At 44.7% G+C, this 23,524-nt stretch overlaps 1 protein-coding gene across 4 annotated transcripts in view; it reads left to right on the top strand.

Annotated features, from left to right (window-relative positions):
* Window positions 1-23,048, top strand: part of SERPING1 (serpin family G member 1) — a 142,816-nt gene extending 119,768 nt beyond the window's left edge. For all 4 annotated transcript variants that reach the window (XM_085651408.1, XM_085651409.1, XM_085651411.1 and 1 more), the window contains exon 8: window positions 22,372-23,048. In XM_085651408.1, the coding sequence (XP_085507534.1) occupies window positions 22,372-22,625 (254 nt within the window). In that variant the 3' untranslated portion in view covers window positions 22,626-23,048. The remainder of the gene's footprint in view (window positions 1-22,371) is intronic.
* The last annotated feature ends 476 nt before the right edge of the window (window positions 23,049-23,524 follow it).

The following is a 23,524-nucleotide window of genomic DNA, read 5'->3' as shown; positions in this document are numbered from 1 at the left end:
TTGTTAAGAAGAGACCCCATGTTGGTGTGGGAGAAGTGCAGAGGACCGTCCTCCCCGAGATCTGACAGGCCGCACAAACCTAGCTCAGAAGACGGACAGACGGAACAATTGAAGTCACCCACCCACAACATTATGTGATCCCCCGAACCTTGATCTCTCGGTTTGTGAATATGATGGATCATAATATTCAAATTTGATTCCACCTCACTAATTGGCAAATTATTATAAAAATTCACAAGAATCACCTTTTGCGAAGTGCCCCATTTAAGTAGTATGATTTGGAAGTACTGATTGGATTGGAAATCGCAAACTTTTACATCCCCTACGTTAGATATGTATGTGCACAAGCCCCCCTTGTTGCGACCCTGGGCTGATGGCACAGCTGGGGAATGGAAGGTTCGGTAGCCCAACATGTGCACTTCCTCTATAAGCCAGGTTTCTTGTAGGCATAGGATGCCATACTTCTGCACAATCTCCAGCCAAGGTTTGTGGGTGATCTTACTACCGAGGCCTGCAACATTCCAAGAAAGGAGAGAGTGCATTGGGTTTCTAGTTTCCTGTGGATGATGCCCTGCATTCCCCGTTGTGCCTATCCGAACTTGCAGGTGTGCAAGGTCTGCCTGTAGTTTGACCTGTGCAGTAAGAGGGTGCTGTTCAGGGGGGTTTAGGTCTATCCCAATGTGGCTTGGAACTTGGGGTATGGGCATTAATTTTTCACTCGGGACAGTTTCCGTTAGGGGATTTTGGGCATTGGTAAGGATTGGAGCGACACTAATTCCCAGTCAATCCACCTGATCCAGACATTCAAACCTGTTCATAGTGGGTGCTCCTTCCCACCAGTTATCAAAGGGTTGCCAACCATCCCCATGTCCTTTCCATCTACGATTGTGGGCTATTGACCAAGCCCCAGGTGGCTCAACAGTCTGTTTTGGAGGATAGAAAAAGGTGAGGGGTCTGGTGACAATAGATTGGTCAGTATCCTGTGAATCCCATATAGTGATATGCTGGGCTGTATGAGGGTCTGCAAATGAGACCACTATGCAGTCTCCAGGGATGGATTTATGGGTACGACCCACCCATGGCACTCTCCTAACCATTAGAACCCTAGTCCTAACAGTATTGGGGAGCTGTCTATTGATGTTGAGCCAGTGAATCACCTTATTCTTTAGGGACCACTGGGTCTCCATAGAAAGCGGGTCAAGTGGTGGTACACCAGCCAGTATGACGACGTAGGGCCCGGCGTCAGGAGGAAGATCAATGTAGCCCCCACGAAAGTTCTGGCGGCCATGGTACTGGTTGGTTATGCGCGCAGTAGGGGGGATATTAGTCTTATTGGGCTTGTGGGCGGCCTTAGGGATAGGGTTGGGTAAGGTCTGGTTCTCGGGGCCTTTTGCCACTGGTATTGGGATTTTTGGTATTAGGGGAAAGGGAACGATTGGCTTAGAGCGGGGTTTGGGTATTGGGGTTGGCTTTGGTGGGGGTAGGGACAAGACCGGAGGTGGCATTTCAGGGGCAAGGGAACTAACGTTAGTTTCTGGAGCCGGGTGAATACCATCGTCATTCTCCTGAGGAGTACTCTCAGCAATATGAGGATAAGTTGCTTCCAGTTGTTTTAGGCTAAGGGTGGCCAGGGAGACTAAGGTCTTATCCATCTCGAGGAGATTATTCTCGATACGAGAGAGTCTGAGTTCCAGAGGTGACAGTAATTGTTTTAATGTACCCCAGACTATCTTAAGAAAATCTTCGTCATCACCCCCCTTGTCTCTATCCCTCCCTGGCTCACTTTGCCCTCCCTCTTTGGGTTTCTCACCATATGTGGGGAGAGGCCCTTGAATAGGGTCAAGGACTACGTTAAGATTGCTGTGTTCCCTGTCCCCCCCTATTAGATGGTTAACCAAATTTGGCGCTTGTATGGTCTCCCCAGTGGTGGGTAGTGTTCGCCTATTATTAAAGAACTGCAACCTTGCAATTTTTTCTTTTTTGCGGGCATAAGCAGATCTTGCATTGTTTTTCTTTTTTAGAGTTGGGCCATCTTTGTTTTTATTTTTTGCTACTGGGGGAGAAAGGTCAGGGGGGTCAGGGCTATCCGACAAGACAATGGCAGTTCCAGGTCCAGTGGGCGCGATTCCCTCGAAAGTTTTGGGGGGCGCAGTAGTTAAGGTGGGTATAGACTCTAATGGAAGGGAAAGAGGTGGGGGAGCATGGTGAACATCGGCATGGATTATCAGTGGGGGAGGGCAAGAAGCATGTTGTGGAGATGCAGCAGACGCAATTTTCCCTAGGGAAGATTTTTTAGAGTTAGCAAAGGTCTGGGAAAGCCTACGTGCCGCGTCAAGCTCAACTGACACCCTCTTCTGCATTTTAGTGATTTCAGTATCAATTGCTAGATTAGTCTTGACAAGGAAATCATCCAATGTCCCGCTGGGCTTACTCAGCCCCATTGCAGTTTTACTGCGACTGCCCCGTGTACTCATGATATATTTGAATTGCAGTACCCACAATGTACTTACTGGTGGAAAAGGGACGAGTCAGATAACAAAAACCAAGGGGGGTGGGCCAGGCCAGTCCTCTATGTCCTCGAACGGCCTCAAACGGCCCGCTCTTTGCCCGGTCTTTGCCCCGCGCGCGTCCCGCGTGCGCGTGGCTTTGGCAGATTATCAAGGGGAGTGACAGGAGGGGGCGGGAAGAGGACCAGCTGCGGCCGATCAGCGCCGCTCAGCAGGCTGGTCCTCGCAGTCCCGCCTCTGAGCTTGTGTGTTGCGAGGTGGTTGCAGTAGACGCGTTGGTGCTCCTATGCACAACAGGGGACCAAAAAAACCAGGACCCTGACACAGTCTTGAGCCTGCGAGCGGCACCCGCGGAGCGGGGGCCGCGAGGCGGTGAGTTAGCAGCTGGAAAAGAACAGGCAACCGGGACAGCACTCCCAACACAGCCAAAGGACGAACCTCAAACAGCTACTCGCTCATCCATACAGCCACTTACACATCCAGTCACTCACTTATACAGCCATTCAGATACCCACTCACACACCCATACAATCACTCACACACCCACTCACCCACCCATAGAGCCACTCACATAGTCACTCACTCGCCCATACAGCCACTGGCACATCTAGTCACTCGCCAACACAGTCACTCACACTGCCACTAAGTCACCCACACAGCTACTCACACACCCACATATACACTCATAGAGCCACTCACACACCAATACATGCACTCATAGATACACAGTCACACTCACACACAAATACAGATAGTCACGCAGCCACTCATAAAACCTATGTTAAAAAATGTAATCACTTAGTAGCATAGAAAGTATACTAATTTAACTTTTGTGGTAATAGTCTATGGGCCCGATCCACAGAACTAACTTAAGACAAAATCCTAAACTTACTACCATTTTGGTATTCAAAGAAGGCACTTACTCATTTTGGTATTCACAGAAGGCACTTACTCATTTCGGTATTCACAGAAGTTAGGAGTCCTAACTTTAGGACTCCTAAATCCCTTCTGTGAATACCGAAAGCCTTAAAATTAGGATTTTTCTCAGTTTAGTAGTAGTAAAGTTAGGACTCCTAACTTTAGGACTCCTAAATGCCTTCTGTGAATACTGAAAGCCTTAAAATTAGGATTTTTCTCAGTTTAGTAGTAGTAAAGTTAGGAGTCTTAACTTTAGGACTCCTAAACTGAGAAAAATCCTAATTTTAAGATTTTCGGTATTCACAGAAGGCAATTCAATTCATAAAGCTTTATTCGGAGCTTGACAAAAAGTCCATAAAAGCAGATCATACATAATAAAACATCAGTAATATACACAAACTAATAACAAAAAATAAGTCATAAAAGCTTCATCTATACAGTTAAAACAGACAAGTATAAAAAACGGCAGAATGTCAATTTAAAAAATAATACTAGGCCTTGCCTTGATAGCTTTGAGAAGAAATGTAGCAGTAAAAAAGCAAACATCGGGTGGAGGATTGAATATCAATTTCATAGCGTCTTTTACAGTTCTAACACCAAATTTCTTGAAAATAGGTTTTAAGAGATCAATACGGTAATTACCATATAGTGGGCAGAACAATAAAAAGTGCGTAGTGCTTTGTGCTGTAGTGCCATCACAGGGGCATGGACCACTTGGGTGTTTTTTGATATTGGGAAACGCCACTAAATGGTGAGCAATCCCGAAGCGCAGTCTAGTAAGAACGAACCTGTGAGAGGGTCTAGTAACAAAGCTCAAATAAGGTTGGTAACCTGACAGCTCACAACAGCTGTCATAGAGCGTACAGGTGGATAAGTTGCTACTGGCCCTCAAACGTTGCTCGTACCTTAAAGACAACCAAACAGATTTCAGTTCACTTTTGGTCAGACTGTTGGCAGCATAACAGTCTGTAGTGATCAAACGGAGTCAAGGGAGTAAAACAGCAAGACTTTATTCCACGAACTCCCACGGGCCGGCGGCTTGCCTGTGGCTGCACAATAATCGTTGTCACCAACTGTCGTTAACTGTCATAAAACACCGCGTCATAGCGGGCAGCGCGAGACGCTGAATGTACGCCTCGCGCTCTAGCAGCGCGAGGCAGAACAAGCCACTACATATCTCCTTTTCTTGGAAAACAGAGAGATAGAGAAAGCAGCGAAGGGGAGGGCAAGAGACAGGGAAGAAAGAAAGAAAGAAAAGCCCACGAGAGAGAGAAAGAGAGAGAGAGAGAGAGAGAGAGAGAGAGAAAGAGAGAGAGTGAGAGAGAAAGAAAGACAGAAAGTGCAGGAGGAACACAACAGTGGTAAAGAGAAACACAGAAAGTCATTGACGGTACCTAACAGGAATATTAACTGTTCTGGTACTCCTCCTGACAGCGGCGTGGCTGGGAGAAGAGTTCAGGACATCAAGTTTACCTTGAGAGATCCTATGAGAGGCCTCACTTCTCAACATGGGACACTTGACGTCATTGAGCACATTTTTAACTTTCGCCACCTTGTTACTATTCCACCAGTCTTTTCCATTGACTCGAACCGCATTACCACACACTTTATCCACCACCACAATTTCCCCATACTTAGCTTCTCCTTTTCTTCCAAAGCCTGGTTTCTTAATTCTGATCCTGTCTCCCACAGCAAATTCTCTGATCTTAACACGCTTCCTTTCATCAAAGTACTCTTTTTGTTTGACCTGGACCTCCGCAGACTTGGACCTCACTTTCTCATCCATTTCTTGGGGAGTAGAATTGGATTTATTCCATTTAGACATCCAAGCCGGTCTAAACTCGGTACATGGTTTCCTACCTCTCAGTAGTTCAAAGGGGGACACCCCAGTGGAAGAATGAGGAGTGGTTCTATAAAACCACAACATTGTCCTGACACTTTGGGGAACAGCTTTGTGGTGGGCGAGAGCCCACTTGACACAATCACCTATGACTCTATTAAGTCTCTCTACCAAGCCGTTGGTTTGAGGATGATAGAGAGAACTTCGGTGATGAGTGATGGCAGATTCTCTAAGAAACTCTTGTACTTCAGATGATACAAATTGTACCCCGTTGTCTGAGATTAAAGTTTGGGGGAACCCTTCTCTCATAAATGTTTCCCTTAAGAAGTCGATGATTTCTTGGGAATCGACCTTAGAGACAAACTTGGCCTCGGGCCACTTTGTGTAATAGTCCACCATGACAATGGCAAATCTGCACTGTTGGGGAAGGCTGTGAAAGGGTCCTAGAACATCTATGCCAAGTTTTTCCCACGGTCCACCCGGGAGGGGAATAGGAGTAAGAGGGGGGCTACTAGTGTGAAGACTTTTGTCACTTGACGAACAAACAGTGCACTCTTGCACCATTTCCTCAATATCTCTATCCATTTTGGGCCACCAAAAGTACTCTCTTACTCTACGCTTGGTTAATGTGGCACCTAGGTGCCCCTCATGTGCTTTGGTGAGAAGAGTGGATCTGATGTCCACCGGTGGAACAAGTTTTTCTAACCTAAAAACTAGACCATCCTCAATCGAAAGTTCATCACACACCTTGACATAGGGTTGTAACTTAACATCCACATTCCTTTCCCTGGGCCACCCTTGGGAAATATATTTCATCAGGTTTTTTGAAACTTCATCCCCAGCCACCGCCTCCCTCCATTTTTGCTGATCAATAGTACAAACGTTACTAAGTTCAACACTTGCTATAATATAATCCTCCTTATCATCAAAACAACATTCATCAATGCCTTGTATGTCCTGACTGGTATTAGCAGGTAAACGTGACAGTGCATCCGCTCTTACATTTTTTCCCCCAGCAATATGTACAATATCAAAGTTGTATTGTAAGAGTTTGGAAGCTAGGCGTGCGATGCGGGGAGTGGCCCCGCGGCTGTTGGTGCACCCCAAAATCGCAACTAATGGTTTGTGGTCCGTTTGAAGAATAAATTTTTGTCCCCACAAATAATTTTTAAATTTTTCAATGCCCCACCAACACGCTAGAAGCTCCTTCTCAATGACCGAATAGTGAGTCTCTGCTTCTCTTAGTACTCTGGATGCAAACCCTACAGTGTGTTCCTTTTTGTCAACAATCTGTGTCAAAACAGCGCCCAGTCCATAACTACTAGCATCAACAGTCAAAGTACACTGGACCCCTTGTACGAATGGCTTCAAGGCCTTGACCGTGCTAAGTTGTTCCTTGATCCAATCGAAGGCAGCTTTGCATTCATCATCCCACACAAATTCACTTCGGTCTTGGAGCAGCTTGGAAATGGGACGAATCTTTGTAGCATAGTCTTGAATAAAGCGGGCATAAAATTCTGTGAGACCTAACAGTGATTTGACTCCTGCTTTGTCTTTGGGGGCGGAGGCATCAACAATGGCTTGAACCAAACTCGGTTTGGGCGTGACTCCTTCACTTGATATCGTGTGACCCAGATAATCCATCTTGTCTTTAGAGAATTCACACTTGTCCCTTTTTAGGACCACCCCATGTTCCTGGAATATAGACAGGATCTTGTTCAGTACAATGTCGTGTTCTTGTTGGTCTTTTGCGAACAGCAGAATGTCATCCTGGAATATGGCCACGTTCTTTATTCCCTTCAGTAAATTGACCATAACTCTCTGAAAGACAGAGGCTGCTGAGGCCAAACCGAAAGGCATTCGACAAAATTGGAACAAACCTGCAGGGGAGTTGAATGCAGTGAAATGGCGTGAATCCTTGTCCAGTTCAATTTGGTGATATGCCGAGGCCAGATCTAGTTTGGTGAAGACCTTGGCACCTTCGACTACACCCAGCATTTCAGATATGTTCGGTAGAGGATGCGAATCCACCCAGATGACCTTGTTTAGATTGCGCAAATCAATGCAGATTCTGAGATCATTATTTTTCTTCCTTGCCACGACCAATGCTGAAGACCAATCAGACGACTCTATGGGTTCAATAACCCCTCTTTTTTGCATGGACAAAAGTTCTTTCTCCAAGTCTTCTCTGATGCTGAAAGGGATACTCCTTATTTTGTGTTTTACCGGTTCCGCATCACTCTTTATCTTGATCTTGTGTTTGAATCCTTTGATTTTCCCCAATTCGCCTGAAAACACTCTGGGATATTTATTGAGTAGTTCCTCAACCTGTGTTTGGTCCCGAACAACCAGAATCTGTTCCTTTGCTCCAGGGCACAGCATCATACTGAACAAACCTTGGTGGAACCATCCTAATATGTCTAATCCATTGACAGCGACGTATACTTTTCCATAAATGTGTCTGTTCTTGAAAATCAAGATGTCCTCAAAGTACCCCATCAGTTCTATACTTCTCCCTTCATAGGATACAGGCTCACGGTCAGGCGGTTGCAGAGGTCTGTTACCCCATTTTTCCCTGAACAAAGATTCACTGATCATTGTGATCCTTGCACCAGAGTCTACAAGCAGTCTCAAACTTTCTTCACCTACTCCAATGATGGCATAGGGATCTATACAGTCATCAGGGTTACCACTTCTTATGTTCCCTTACTGACAACCACAACCATGTCCTTAAGTTCACAAAGGGTGTCGTCACTGTCACTACCACTTGCATCCATGGCACATGCTACCTGTTCTTTCTTATATTTTTGGCTTTGGCATACTTTGTCAAAATGTCCCAATTTCCCACATTTGCGACAGGTTGCATTTCTCGCAGGACACGGTCTACCACTTTTCACATGGGAGGGATATCCACATCTGTAACAGATATCAGTCCTTTTGAAAAAATTACTTGGCTGATAATCTTTTTTCCTCTCATACTTTTTAAAACGGACAGGGGTAACTACTTCAACACTTTTACTTTCCAGTTCCTTTATGGAAGATTGTGACGTTTCAATACTTTTCGCTATGCGAATAGATTCATCCAGGGAGGGATTTTCCAAAGATAAAAGCTTTTGTCTTATGGTTTTGTCCAGACACTTCCCTATAAACTGATCACGAATCAATTGTTCACTGAAATTTTCAAAATCACATTCTGCCACCAACTTCCTCAAAGCAGTAATGTATGTGTCTACATCTTCCTCGGTTTTCTGCACTCTTTTAAAAAAATTGTGCCTAGACACCACCACACTGGGTTGCTTATCAAATCTGGCTTTTAATTTCTTCACTGTGTCTTTGTATTCATCCGTTTCTTCGTCTTCTTCCACCACTACATCAGGTAAATGTTTAAGGGTTTCTCTCCCCTCAAACCCCAGGGAATGGAGTAGTAAAAACTTTTTCCTTTCTGCCCTGAACCTATGTGCTCCTATTGCACCCAGGTAATTTTCAAACGCGTCGAACCACTTCCTCCAAGGCACAGGAGGTTCGCCAGGTGTGTCCAGGAAAGGAGGTGGAGGAAGAATAGACTGCATCATGTAAAATTTTCTTCAAATATGCGAATGAGGAAATATATATATTTATTATTCCTACTTATAAGTGGTTAATAGTGGCAATCCTCAGAGTGTACGAAATTGCATCAAAGCCAGTGTTCTAGATGAGCCACAACGTATGAAACAGCCTCTATAACTCCAACAAGGGAGACTGCGAGAGGATTTATGTGTTTAACCCTTTTATCTCTTAAGATCGTGCCCACGTCATGTCCTATTTGCCAAATGCAGAGTGAGTAACCCTTTTTTTGCCTTAATGCGTATTTTCTTCCCACTTGTTGATACTGCCCAGAACACACCAGTCCACTTTTCCTGCACAATACGATGATAAACTTTGCGCAGCACTGAAAGTGACATAAAGGAGGCTGCCGCTTTAAGAGCTGGGCGGGGAAGATAAAGTGTCAGAAGGCAGAAGCAGCGGAGTCTGCGCGCCAAACGCCTGTCGTCATACGTTTCCTCACCTTAGGCTATTCGAATCAATCACCCGGAGGAATCAGGAAACAGACGGTCACATCTCCGTGCAAGGCTGAGGCAGTGGACCAACACCGACTGTCACGTGAGGGGTGCGCAGGGCGTCCGAAACATCAGGTACCATTGACCAGATTCTCCTGTGGGTTCTGTGGGAGTCGTACTCGTCGCCACTGAGTCTTGTAGTGATCAAACGGAGTCAAGGGAGTAAAACAGCAAGACTTTATTCCACGAACTCCCACGGGCCGGCGGCTTGCCTGTGGCTGCACAATAATCGTTGTCACCAACTGTCGTTAACTGTCATAAAACACCGCGTCATAGCGGGCAGCGCGAGACGCTGAATGTACGCCTCGCGCTCTAGCAGCGCGAGGCAGAACAAACCACTACACAGTCCTCATATAAATTAAGACCATATATATCCTTGAAACTGCGCATAACAAAATTTACCCAAGGGATCTTTAAATGATTGTCTAGGGACAGACAATCCTTGATAATGGCTCTATTCAAGGAAGTCTCCTCCTTTGCCCAAATGGCACGCCACAGCAATAAAGGTCTATGGGCGACGGAATCCGAAAGATAGTGTATTCCAAGTTCCCTATGCACCAGGTGCGTGGATACTGAGATAGGCAGGCAGAGTAGCCTTTTTAAAAACAGGTTTTCCTCCACTTGTAAGTTCCCAGCCAAAACATGCCCCCAGACACCTGCCCCATAAAGGGCGATTGAAAGACACCTCATCTGGTATATTTTCAGCATATCCCCAATCCGTCTGTCCCCTATCTTAGAGGCAAACGTAAAAACCCCGTGAGCGCATTTCGCCATTCTTGCTCTAACGTGGGAGATTTCGCTGGACCAGCTACCTGTCCTGGAAAAAGTGATACCCAGATAGTTAAAAGTATCAACCGTCTGCACCCTATGCCCCTCAATAAAGAAGGGATGGGGTTTTTTACGGCCCTTGCCACATTCCATGACAAATGTCTTTGATTTATTAATGACCAACTTCCTTTCCCCAATAAACATGGAAAACCTGTCCATGAACCGTTGAAGGCCGACAGGGGTCCTAGAGAGGAGAACAGCGTCATCCGCATATAGTAGGACTGGGATGTGGGTATCAAGTATAGTTGGGGCATCAGCCCCCACAGTCCTTAAAACAGAGTCAACCTCATTGATAAAAAGTGTGAAAAGCAAGGGAGCTAACACACACCCCTGCCTAATACCACGCTTAACAGAAAACTTCGAAGTACACTCCCCACCTGGGCCATATCGAACGCTAGAACTGAGGTTAGCATAAAGCCTGGCCAAAAAATAGACAATACCCTCCGGTGCCCCCATTTCCAGTAATGTCTCCCAGAGAATCTTATGGTTAACCATATCGAAGGCACTACTAAGGTCTGCAAAGCAGAGAAAGAGGGAACCTTTCTTGGCCATAGTGTATTTCCCTATAAGTAGTTCTAGGTTGAGACACTGTTCTACTGTGCCTCTACCCTTCCTAAACCCGTATTGGGAATTAGCCAGAATGTTATTTGTTTCTGCCCATTCTTCTAATCTAACAAGAAGTACCCGGCTCATGATTTTCACGGAGGAATCTAGGAGGGATATTGGGCGGTAGTTCTTAGCATCCCCCTTCTCCCCCTTCTTATAAATAGGAATAATAGTAGATTCCTTCCATGTAGGCGGGGCACCGTAACTTACAGCAGCATTAAATACTTTGGTCAGTAGCGGGCCCCAGATCTCAGGTTCTTTTTTGTAAACGTCAACCGGCACCCCGTCTGGCCCCTGAGCCTTCCCTCCTTTACTTGCATTGATACATTTCTTGACCTCGGTAGGGGAAATATCAAGGGGAATAATTGGCCAGATCCCACCTCCAATATCCATATGTTTATCTGAATCAAAAATCAAAGAAAAGTGAGAGACCCAACTTTCCGCACTGACGTTTGCCGACAGAACAGGTGTAACCTCGTTCCTTAGGAAAGGGCTATTAACAGTAGCCCAAAACAAAGAGGAATCAGAGGTTTCGGCGGCCTGGTCTAACTTATCCCAGGCCTCTCGCTTCAGTTCTGCCTTTCTTTCTGATACTGCTGCCCGATAAGTAACCCTAAGATGCCTAATAAGGTTAGTATCCCTCTGTTTAGCTGCCAGTGCCTCTTTAAGGCTCTTAAGGGCGGCAGTACTGGCATGATCAAACCACCCACTTTGCTGATTTGAATTGCCCTTGTGTTGCTTAGTGAATTTAGCTTCAATGCAGTGATTAATATCAACAAATTTATACAGGATGATATCTGTCAGCTCATTACTCACTAAAATAGCATCAATTTCCTTTATACAGTTTGCGATAATTGAATTAGACAAAAGGTCTGCCTTCTCCCCCTTCCACCTAATTCTGGTTCCATTGGATCTATGTGGTTCAATGTTATCAACAACACATGGTTTAGGGCCTAAGTTGGCCTTCCAGAGAACCATCTCCATGGTCAGGCAATTATGGTCGCTAATTAAATTGTCTACTACCATGGGGACTGAACACCATGGATTAAGGCTGGAGGAGGTACAAATAAAATCAATAACAGTGTTTGCGTTTCTGCCCTTAAAAGTGGGTAGAATTTCATCAGAAACGCCCCTCCCATTCTCCAAAATCTCCATATCGTATGTCATCAAGATTTTGTTTAATGAGTCCCCGTATGGGTTATGTGGAAAATGGGCGGCTCCCTCTCCTCGACAGCTTATGAAACCACAGACCCTATGGGCAGAGGATAAACAGGCTGAAGTATTGAAATCCCCCATCCAAATAAAGTCAAAAGCAATATTATTACCTGTTACAATTTTAGCCAAAGCAGCCTCCAAGGCATAAGCTACCTGTTGCCTAGTGTTATCGAAAACATTATTATAAAAGTTAATTAAAAGGATATTTCTATCCTGCTCCTTACAAAGCCATAGAATCTGGGAATGGGCCCCCACCAGGACATGTTTCTTAACAGTAAGTGGAACATCAACAGAAATCAATATCAGGAGGCCACCCTTGGCTCTTCCCGAATTTGAAGCCACAGCTGGTAATTGATATGAAACAAAGCCGTTATAATTAATGGGGTCCAGACTCCAGGTTTCCTGGAAACATAAAATTTTAAAAAGGTTGATAAAGTCAAACCATCCTAAACATTCATCCTTGTGTGATAGGCCCGCGACATTCCAACAGGCAATAAAACACTAGCCAGAGTTAGCAGGGCGGCCGGGTGTATTCAATACAGACCTATCCCTTCCAACACTAACTGGACTATCGTGATCACGAGCCACTATAGGGTCTAGAAGGCTTACACCGATATCAGTAGTAATACTAGTTAATATCCATGGGTCCGAACTAGAGCTCTTTTTACCCAAGGCCAAGTCCTCAATCCCTGCGTCAACTATAACGGGCACCAGTCAATCATTAGAGTCAAGCCCACTTAAAGGTTGGAATCTATTAAACGTAGGGATAGCAGGGGCAGCACACAGGTTCTGAACTCTAGGCCTACACCAGTGATGCTCATCAGCAGACTGAATAACAGGTTGAGTAGCATAGTCTCTATAGAAGTACCCAAGGGGCCGCAAAGAAATGCCTTGATCACTCGCAGGGAGAGATGCGGCTTTAATCAAAACTGTAGAGGCAAGCTGGGGGTTGCGAAAATTAATGACTATACAGTCACCTTCACAGGTCTTACGTGATTTGCCAACCCAATAGGTTCTCCTGGTACTTAGTATATCCCTAGATAGGGCTACAGGGAAATCACACTGTCGGTAGAGCCAGTCCACAGTCTTATTCTTTAATGACGAGTGAGATTCATCGTTTGCAGGATTGCCACCATGCCTCTTAACAGGAGGGACATTCGTCAGGACAGCTACAAAAGGAGCACACGTAGGTGGCAGGTCCGGTTGAGGATTACTACAACTGAGAATATTTGCGGTATGACCCATCGGTTCCCCTGGTACTAAACTAAAGGATGGTTTAGTGGAGTCCTGCGGCTGAGATGATGGTTTGGGAACTACAGGAAACTTTCCAGTGACATTCCCTGGTCTGCAATCGTGACTTCCACTCCCAACCATCGATGAGACTGTAATAGAGGGAGTTAAAGATATCTCATCAGGCACCACGATACTAGCGGTAGTGTTCGTAGCAGGTCTAACCTTGGTGAGAGAGTCCAGAATGCCTCCCAATCTGACTACTTCATCAGTGATAGTAGTAAGTTTGGTCAGTAAAGGTTTAAACAATATGTCAAACTTGGCATCTATAGCATTAATTATAAAATCCAGCTGCTCTTTGTCAAGGATGACCTTTGCTCCCTCCATTGGCACAGATTGGGGTGGTAACTTTTTCAGCGGGGCGGGATCGTTTTTCTTAACATAGCGATTCCCTCCACGCTTAGGCTGGGTGGTTTTGCTAGTGTTCCTGCAAGTGCGTGTTAATCTTTGGCTTCTAGGTACAGGCTGACTAGGGGTTAATGTATCAAGGATAATTGCTTTGCCTGATTCGGGGTCGTTTGTGGACTCAGGGATACCACTTTCCAAACTTATGGTGTCCGTTGAAGTTCCCTCGTTTATGCATTCAGCGGGTAACAGAGATGTATTAGGATCCCGATCAGAAGGAGGCTCGAATGCCGGAGAGTTAGGCAGGGGGGACATAGAACTTTGCGACCCCGGACGGCCTAAAGATCTCCTTCGTTCTTGGTTAATTTTATCGACCATCTTAACCAAGTAGTTGTCCATGGTTGTGGTCGAAACTACTGGCTTAGCCTTAGGCATACTAGCTACGGCCGGGACCCACACCCCGCTACAGGTTTTGCTATTGCAAACAGGGAACTGTATACCAATCTAACCCAGATGGAATAGCACGTACGGCCTCCAGGCACCTTAATAAATTAGTTAATACACACCAGTAGTCAAGCCAGACCACCCACAGAGAAATAAATACAGTAACACGGAGTTCGATAACCCAATCAACAGCCCCCTCCTACCCCCTCCTGTCCCGGACTGTCTCAGACTGTCCGCCCTTTGTCCGGGCTTCGTCCTGGGCGTCCCGCGCTGCAACACTCAACGATATATATGTGAAACGAGGGCCAATGGGCGTGGAGGCGGTCCGCGGCTCAGGTGCGGGCAGTCAGGGAGGTATGCAAAGGCTCTTGGGAGCCGTAGTCCGTTCCGCGGCCTCTCACCCCCTTGAGATCAAAGAAGACTCCACGAACAGCTCCTCCCGCAGTACCAGGGCACCGAGTGTCAAGCGCCCCCAGCAGCGAAGCGGGACCCGCGCCAGCGGGTTCCGCGAGCAGTTATCAAGGTTTGGAGCGTGGAGGCGGTCCGCGGCTCAGGTGCGGGCAGTCAGGGAGGTATGCAAAGGCTCTTGGGAGCCGTAGTCCGTTCCGCGGCCTCTCACCCCCTTGAGATCAAAAAAGACTCCACGATCAGCTCCTCCCGCAGTACCAGGGCACCGAGTGTCAAGCGCCCCCAGCAGCGAAGGTTACAGGACGTTATAGTTGGGCTCAGATTTCACTCGTACAAAATGATAGAAATTCAGCAGTTATAGTTATCTGAACTAACTATATCTAATGCCCCTGCAATGCACTGCTTGCGACCTCACATATTACATCACTTATGACATGGTCAGTGACATCACTGATGACATCTCAAATGACATCACTGATGACATCATCCATAGAACCACTTGCACCCCCATGCAACCTCTCAAACACCCATCGAACACTCACATACCCATTCACAGACCCATACAAGTACTCACACAATGGTTCACTAATCCATAGTCACTCACATGCCCACTCTCTCACTCATACAGCCACTCACATAACATAACATAACATGTGTATTTGTAAAGCGCGCATCTTGACGGGGCATCTTGGCGCTGAATAACAGATGTTTATTGTTACCCAACTCAATGGTACTCATTTTATCGACCTCAGATGGATGAAAGGCTGAGTGGACCTGCCGGGATTTGAACCTGTGACCATGAGGTCGAACACAGGCCCCTGTAGTGAATGCATTAGTCCACTGAGCCACCAGACACAATAACTCATTCACCCATACAGCTATTCATACAACCAGTCACTCACCCGTACAGCCAGTCACATAGCTACACACTCACCCATACAGCTACTCACACACCCACTAATTTACCTATACAGCCACTCACTCTCCCATATAGCCTTTCAACAAGCCACTCACTCATCCATACAAGCATTCACATACTCAAACACCCACACAACCACTTACATACCCATTCAAACATCCATACAAGCACTCACACATCTGCTCACTCACTCATACAGCTACTCACACACCAACTTACATAACCAAACACCCACTCAAACAGCTACTCGCTCATCTATACAGCCACTTACACATCCAGTCACTCACTTATACAGCCATTCAGATACCCACTCACACACCCATACAATCACTCACACACCCACTCACCCACCCATAGAGCCACTCACATAGTCACTCACTCGCCCATACAGCCACTGGCACATCTAGTCACTCGCCAACACAGTCACTCACACTGCCACTAAGTCACCCACACAGCTACTCACACACCCACATATACACTCATAGAGCCACTCACACACCAATACATGCACTCATAGATACACAGTCACACTCACACACAAATACAGATAGTCACGCAGCCACTCATAAAACCTATGTTAAAAAATGTAATCACTTAGTAGCATAGAAAGTATACTAATTTAACTTTTGTGGTAATAGTCTATGGGCCCGATCCACAGAACTAACTTAAGACAAAATCCTAAACTTACTACCATTTTGGTATTCAAAGAAGGCACTTACTCATTTTGGTATTCACAGAAGGCACTTACTCATTTCGGTATTCACAGAAGTTAGGAGTCCTAACTTTAGGACTCCTAAATCCCTTCTGTGAATACCGAAAGCCTTAAAATTAGGATTTTTCTCAGTTTAGTAGTAGTAAAGTTAGGACTCCTAACTTTAGGACTCCTAAATGCCTTCTGTGAATACTGAAAGCCTTAAAATTAGGATTTTTCTCAGTTTAGTAGTAGTAAAGTTAGGAGTCTTAACTTTAGGACTCCTAAACTGAGAAAAATCCTAATTTTAAGATTTTCGGTATTCACAGAAGGCATTTAGGAGTCCTAAAGTTAGGACTCCTAACTTCTGTGAATACCGAAGTGATTAAGTGTCTTCTGTGAATACAAAAATGAGTAAGTGCCTTCTGTGAATACCAAAATGGTAGTAAGTTTAGGATTTTGTCTTAAGTTAGTTCTGTGAATCGGGCCCTATATGTTTAACACTCATAAATTTTAAGGAAACATTCACAATCACTTTATAATGTCATCAGTGACGTTACTGACCATGTCATTAGTGAAGTAATATGTGAGGTCAATGCATTGCGGGGGCGTAAGTTATAGTTTGCTCTGGAAGCTATAACTGGTGAATTTCTATTATATATATATTTATTTATTTATTTATAAAAACACAGTGGCAGTCACCACTGTATGTTATCATTATATTAGATCACAGTTTCCATAGGAAAGGAATTTATAATTATGCTAATACCTTTGGGGCAGTTTAATGAATCTGCATGAAATTTTTTCAAAACATGTTAATCTACTTTTTACACTGATCTGTCAAGAGGAGTGGTAAGAAGAAGGGGAAAGGAGTCTCGAAAGCGCCATTTCCCATGGTAATTCCAATAGAAACCTTTGCTGTCCAGAACAGAAAACTGACTGAAAGAAATTACATCAAATATGGCAAATAGCTAGAACTTTACTCAAAAAGCATGCTTTATGTGATGTAGTGTCAATCTGTTCAACCATTTTTTGACAGATTAGTATTTAAAAAGGGGCTCAGGTTGGCTCAAGTTGAGTATGAAGGGGTTATCCATCAGAAAATGTTGGTGCTATCTTCACGCTGGTACTGTGGTACTTCCATGATTTTTGGTCCCTTCAGTTATTTCTGTACCGCAGTACCGGTACCATTGAACTAAAATGATCTGACTGGCTGGTTGCAGTACTGAAGAAAATGTTGCTACTGACATTACAGAACTCGGGGACTCGCTCCCCAAGCTTTAAAAAAATAAATACAAAATGAAAGACCACATAAGGGGGCAAGTGGGCACATGCTGACCCTCAGGGTCATGTGAGGGGAACCCAAAGGTGGACAAAATTAATTTAAAAATTATTTCAGCTTCCTGGTTCTGCCGTACCAGGCAAGGCCTCCCCTGTGACTCCACGGTACCGGTACCAAAAAAGATTTTAGAAAAATGAGAAGGCCCTAGAGCCATTGACCATTGTGCAGGCCTTAGGAGGCGTGCAGTAGGGGTCGGTTGCCTACAGTGGCTGGGCATAAAGCCAACCCACTTCTGGGCATGGCTGAAATCGGTGCACAGTGGGGGGTTGGGCACTTATATGGTTGCAAGGCCTGGCTGGAGGCAACCCCATGCAGCCAACCCACTGCTGCGCATGGCTGAAATAGATGCACAGTGGAGGGTTGGGCACTTGTATGGGTGCGAGGCCTGACCGGAGGCCACCCCATGCGGCCAACTCACTGCGGCACACAGCAGAAATAGGTGCACAGTGGGGGATTGGACACTCGTATGGGGGCAAGGCCTGACTGGAAGCAACCCCATGCAGCCAGCCCGCTGCTGCGCATGGCTGAAATTGGTGCACAGTGGGGGATTGGGAACTCCTATGGGGGCAAGGCCTCACCCAAGGTCACCCTATATAGCCAACCCCCTGCTGCGCATGGCCTTTAGCCCTGCCAAAGATCATGACTAAATACATAGCTGCCTAATCCCACAAAGTTAAAAAAGTAATCTGTATCTCCGTGCACGTGTCAACAGAAGACCAAGAAATATTGGTGCCCTTTTTAGTTACAGAAACATTTGACAGAAATCTGAGGGCACAATAAGGTCCTGAATTTTTGCTTGGTTCACAGATTTATGGCATCCGTGACCACAATCAATGTCCAGTTAATCTGCCATATGTTTAGAGTGAGTGACCTTTCATGGGAACTGCCAATACCATTCTAGTGAAGGGGAAAAAGAAGGGCTGGATAAACAGGGTACATGGAAAAAGCCAGGTAAAAAGTTGGAAATTCATTCCTGCCACCTCCTCATTTGATTGATGTCTGTACACTTCTAAACAACTTCAAAACCACGTGGACACCCAGGCTCCAACTAAAACACACAACTACAACCTGACACCTTGAGCAACCTGGCACTCCAAAAATCTCCTTAACAATAAATGCTTTTTTCATAGACAGGCCAGAACATGGATGATGATAAACAAACAAGGTTCAGACAGGAGCTACCTGTGGGACTGAAGGGTTGAGAGGCCTCTTCAGATACGAAGAGGATGGGGGGATACGTCCTCCCTAGTGAACTCAATTTAACAATACAGTATCCCGCCATGGAATATGGGGATTGTGGTGTATAGTACACGAGATATGGATATGCTAACTCCGCATGACTAGTGCGGGGAAGGAAAAAATTCCTTTTTTATATATAACCCTCACACACTCTAGTAGTATCATGCTTCATCATTGGGTTCACCCTGGCTCCTAAAGGCCAGGGTGGGCTCAACCGTATCGTATTTCAGGGAGCATTTAGGAATAGAGGGTGGACAGGGGCCTTAACTAGAGATTAAGAATCCGTCACCTTCTCCTAGGTATCCCTTTATTCATGGAGAAGGTGGGGAAAGCTAAAAATAAAGTAAGGGTAATGTGGACTTTTATGGCCCTATGACCCTATATTTTTGACCAACATGTTTCAGCCCTACTTTAAGGCCTAACAAGGTCTGGCTTTCATCAGGGTATCAAATAAATACCGATGTAACCTGCAGAGAAATGTCATGCACTAATGTAAGGGCAGTGTTAATACTTGCCTGTCAATTGTCTTTCTGTTGCGTCAACCACATTTGATGGGTATCATATATCTCAGGTGTGGGGGAGAGGCTCCATTTAGTCTGAAGGACGGGAGCGAGGAGGGCAATTTAGGCAACTAGCTGGGGCAACCCTTGACGAATGTGTGAAGAAATGTGGAGCACATAGGATTACAGGGACCCTATTTATTACTATTATTATTAACTGATTACAGAAATGTACAGAGCAGCCCACCTTCAAAATTGTGCTCAATGCTTCATTAGCCCTCGTGTCCAGTTATGAACACGTCATGTCATTTTTTCCATGTAATAAAACATGGGCACCATATGTGCACACAGTTTTAAAGTCACATTCGTCCAAAGTTTGGCCATCAGTAGTTTATACTTTATGGTTCAGTATGGCACAGTGATTCCTGCATGTTCAAAGGATCAGAGCACCCAGAAATGTTGTTCTGTGATTCTTGAGTGAGAACATACATGCCAGTGTCCACTGGAGAGTTTGTTTCACAACATTAGTTTTGAGTTTTATACAGTGACAACAACAATGCAAGAAAAGCTCCAAAGTGCATAAGAGACTGTGAATTTGTTTGACAAGTAAATGAGCTTAAGAGCAGGGAATGTGGTGAAACCCCACATCAAATAAAAAGCAGTCCATTAATAGTGCTACAGAAGATGAAGGGTCCCAGGCAGCGAGGAGAGCATACATTCGCTACTATCAACCGGTTAGCTTGGGAAGGACATACATTCATACTCAGATTGGGTTTAACACTGGGGTAAAATGGTGTCCATATCTTCTCAGCTTGGCTTTTAATGTAGAAATCAGTTTCTCTAGCATATATGAGTGCCTAAAAGTCGTTTTACTAACAATTTTGAGTGTTTGAAGATCTTCATTCCCCCAACATTGTTTGTGGCACCTAATAGTCTGTGTTTCCTAATCAGTGATATGGTGCCTGAACACATGGTTTGTTTCACAAGAGAAGCATGTTAGATTTTACTTTGCTTACTCAAGTCTCCTACCATGGATCCTGTCAGCCACGACACACACTAATCTAGTTACCTCCCCATCGAGGAGCTTAGAGCTACAGGCATTGCAGACTGAGTTGCACAAACACAACTGCAAAAAAAAGAACAAGCAAGAGTTGTAGGAAATAGATTGAACTTTTAACATCGAAGAGTACTATTGTACAGTTCCTATGAATTTAGTAAGACTGTGTATTAAGTCAACAAAACTTCACAATATCGAGACTAAGTCTACTTGCATCCTCTGTAAATGTTGGTTTGGCTAGCTCACAGTACCACATCTAAACTCCTAACCTTCCAGAGTTATAGATGTTGTCAGTACCTCAAACATGACAACTCTGATTCCCTAGGAATTTGTGGAAACAGATCGAACCCTTTCGTTTGTCACCTCTGCATTCCAAAATTGTTACAAAGAAGAGAAACAATAATGCTTTTTCAAATGTTTTTTTAAAAAGGTCTAATCCTTGTAAATAAAACATGAACTGTGATTATTAGACAGATGAAACACAATGCTATAAGCATTATTCGCATGGTGAAAAACACAAACAATCCAACCATCTTAAATGCTCCAATGTTACTCCTACCTATCAATAGTACTCCTGCTATGACAAAAGCATAATACAAGTATCCTTCTGCCAAACCTATGTGGAATGATCTAATCCCATATCCGACCCCTTCGCAAATGAGTCATATTCTGAGGTAATCGTCAGATTATTTTTAGGGCAGGAAATTTGATTTATTTGATTTATGTCTCAGGAATCTGGCCTCTGTGCATTAACTAAATGTGCAAGCCTGCACACATCTCTGCTTACACAGTTATCGTCCTTCTTAGGATGAATTTCGGGGCCTGCGGGACTGAATCTCATTCACAGCTCTCTGCATCATTCATGATAACACTGGTGCGAATTGCCTCTCACCGACTTTAACACGGGCACAGTTTAAATATTAAAACACCAGTCATCACATTCTGCTAGAGACACAGAATAACAATGTTACTTATTCTGAAATGATAATGTCATCTCCTACAAACACATTTTAACAAGGATATAGCGGTCTGATATGAGTATTCTATTGGGAGTGGGCTCTACTCAGAGTACAGCGCGTAAATCAGTTTTAAGGCACCCCTGGCATAAACTTGACTCTTGAATGGACGCAGAATAAACACATTCTCTACCTCAGTGCATTGCACAAACTTTAAACAAAGGCAAATTGAACACTTTCGATCTGGATAAACTTAAAGGGGACAAACGTCACCCTGATCGACCCCCTGGCAAATGAGTCCTATTATGAGGTAATCGACTTATTGTCAGATTGTTTTTAGGGAGTTTTGATTTGTTTTTATTTTGAGAGTTTATAAAGTGCAAACTTGACCCAAAGGTATCAGAGTGCTCTACAAAGCGACCCCAAAACCTGTTATGTAACATATATTAGCTCAGAAACATAAACATAATAATCACAAGAGAGAGTGTGGTCCAAGATAGCCTTTCAGGTGTCGTGCCCAGGGACAGCAGCATCTGGGTGAACAAAATGACCCTGATGTAACCGAGTTGACTAAATTATGTGGGAAGAAAATACAAATTATGTGGTGTTATGCAGCACAATTTGTGACAGTATTAATTATTTTTTCCTTTTTATACGTTAGCACTATCTGGGCAAAAAGGTGTAAAAGGTACACCTCAGTAGTACCAGTTTAACACCTAAATATAGCAATCAGCAACAGAATGATGGCCAGGTAATCTTCTTGAAGGTCTTCCATTAAACTGCAGCACATGTGGTAACAATTGTAGCAACTTTTTTATATCTGTGTGAGTTAAAAACAACTTTTAAAAACAAAATCTGTAAATGATGCAGGAAATGGGGGGTTCCCTGGCAAGTGCAGAAAATCTATAACTATATGCAGAAAAGGCTGCAGCCGCATAATTGTGTCATTCCTGTGGCCCTGCTTAAAGGGCACAACCAACATGCCTCATCAATGTGATGGGAGCCAGCTTTAGGATGTGGTGGGAGTTCCTTATAAGAAGTAGTGGACGTTCTGAGTGAGATGAAAGGGCTTTACAAGATGGCATTTAATGAAGAACCGGTGACTGAAAGGCAGGAGCGCTCAGAGCTCGAGTCGTGCCACATCCACATGTCCTGTATTCTCTTTCCAGGGTTATCCGACCTCCTGGGCAGCTCCAACCTGTGTGGTATCTCAGACGCGGATGAGCTGCAGGTGTCAGGTGGGCGGCATCGGGCACTGCTGCAGATGGACGAGACCGGGGTGGTGGCAGCGGCGGCGACTGCAGTCTCCTTGGCGCGCACTGTATACGTCTTTGATGCACGCCATCCCTTCATCTTTGTGGTCTGGAGCGAGCGGGGCAGAATCCCGGTGATGATGGGGCGGATCGCCGACCCCCAGGCCTGAGCAGTGGGGCGGCGTGGCTCGCGCCCCACCTGTGATCAACAGACGATGCTGTGTCCCTGCGTGCCTATTCTTTTTCATTTGCTTTGCTTTACTGTTTTTATATATATATATATATATATATATATATATATATATATATATATATATATATATCATATTTGCAGATATGCAGAGTGTAATATGCTACTTATTACCATTGCAGTGTGGGAAGGAGCCATGACTCATGAGAGGCGACGGCGAATAATAGGCAACGAGACTGTGGGTAATAATGTAAATCATTGTGGTTGCATAATATGACAACTTTGTAGGGATGAAGGGTGGAGCACAATCTTCCTGAATAATGCTTACAACACCGGTGTAAGAGATGATGTGGAGATGGAAATGGAAAATAATAAAAAATGTATTTAAAAAAAAAAAAAAAAATGACTCATGAGAGGCGAGGTCTCATTCTGCCCCGCCTCTTTCTCTAAATGACTCATGAGGCGAGGCCTCATATCTTGCACCGCCTCTTTCTCTATAATGTAATAAACAGCAGGTTGTGCTCAGCAGATCTACAAGTATGGCCGATATGATGCAGTTTCTGCATGTGCAGTAATTATAAACAAAGGTACACAACCGGAACATCTCGGGTTACTCTCTCTTGGTGCAGTACAATAAACAGATTTTAAAAAAAGACAGCCTTTTATTGTCTCTTCAGGGAGCCAACCTGATTTTAGACCTCACCTAAAGGGTATTGTCCAAGTACATAAAAGGTCAATGTTGTGTGATATCAATGGGTGTACTTGACACATCAGGAGAGCAGCATTGTTAGTCAGGTCTGCATTGGAAGCTAAAACACTTTGTACCACACACAGTCCACTTCTGCTCTCAGAGCCCAGCTACATACATACATACATACA

Source organism: Triturus cristatus, chromosome 4_1 (assembly GCF_964204655.1).
Source record: "Triturus cristatus chromosome 4_1, aTriCri1.1, whole genome shotgun sequence".
NCBI classification, from domain to species: Eukaryota; Metazoa; Chordata; class Amphibia; order Caudata; family Salamandridae; genus Triturus; species Triturus cristatus.
The sequence above is the reverse complement of the archived record's forward strand: the minus strand, read 5'-3'. Positions and strand labels throughout refer to the sequence as shown.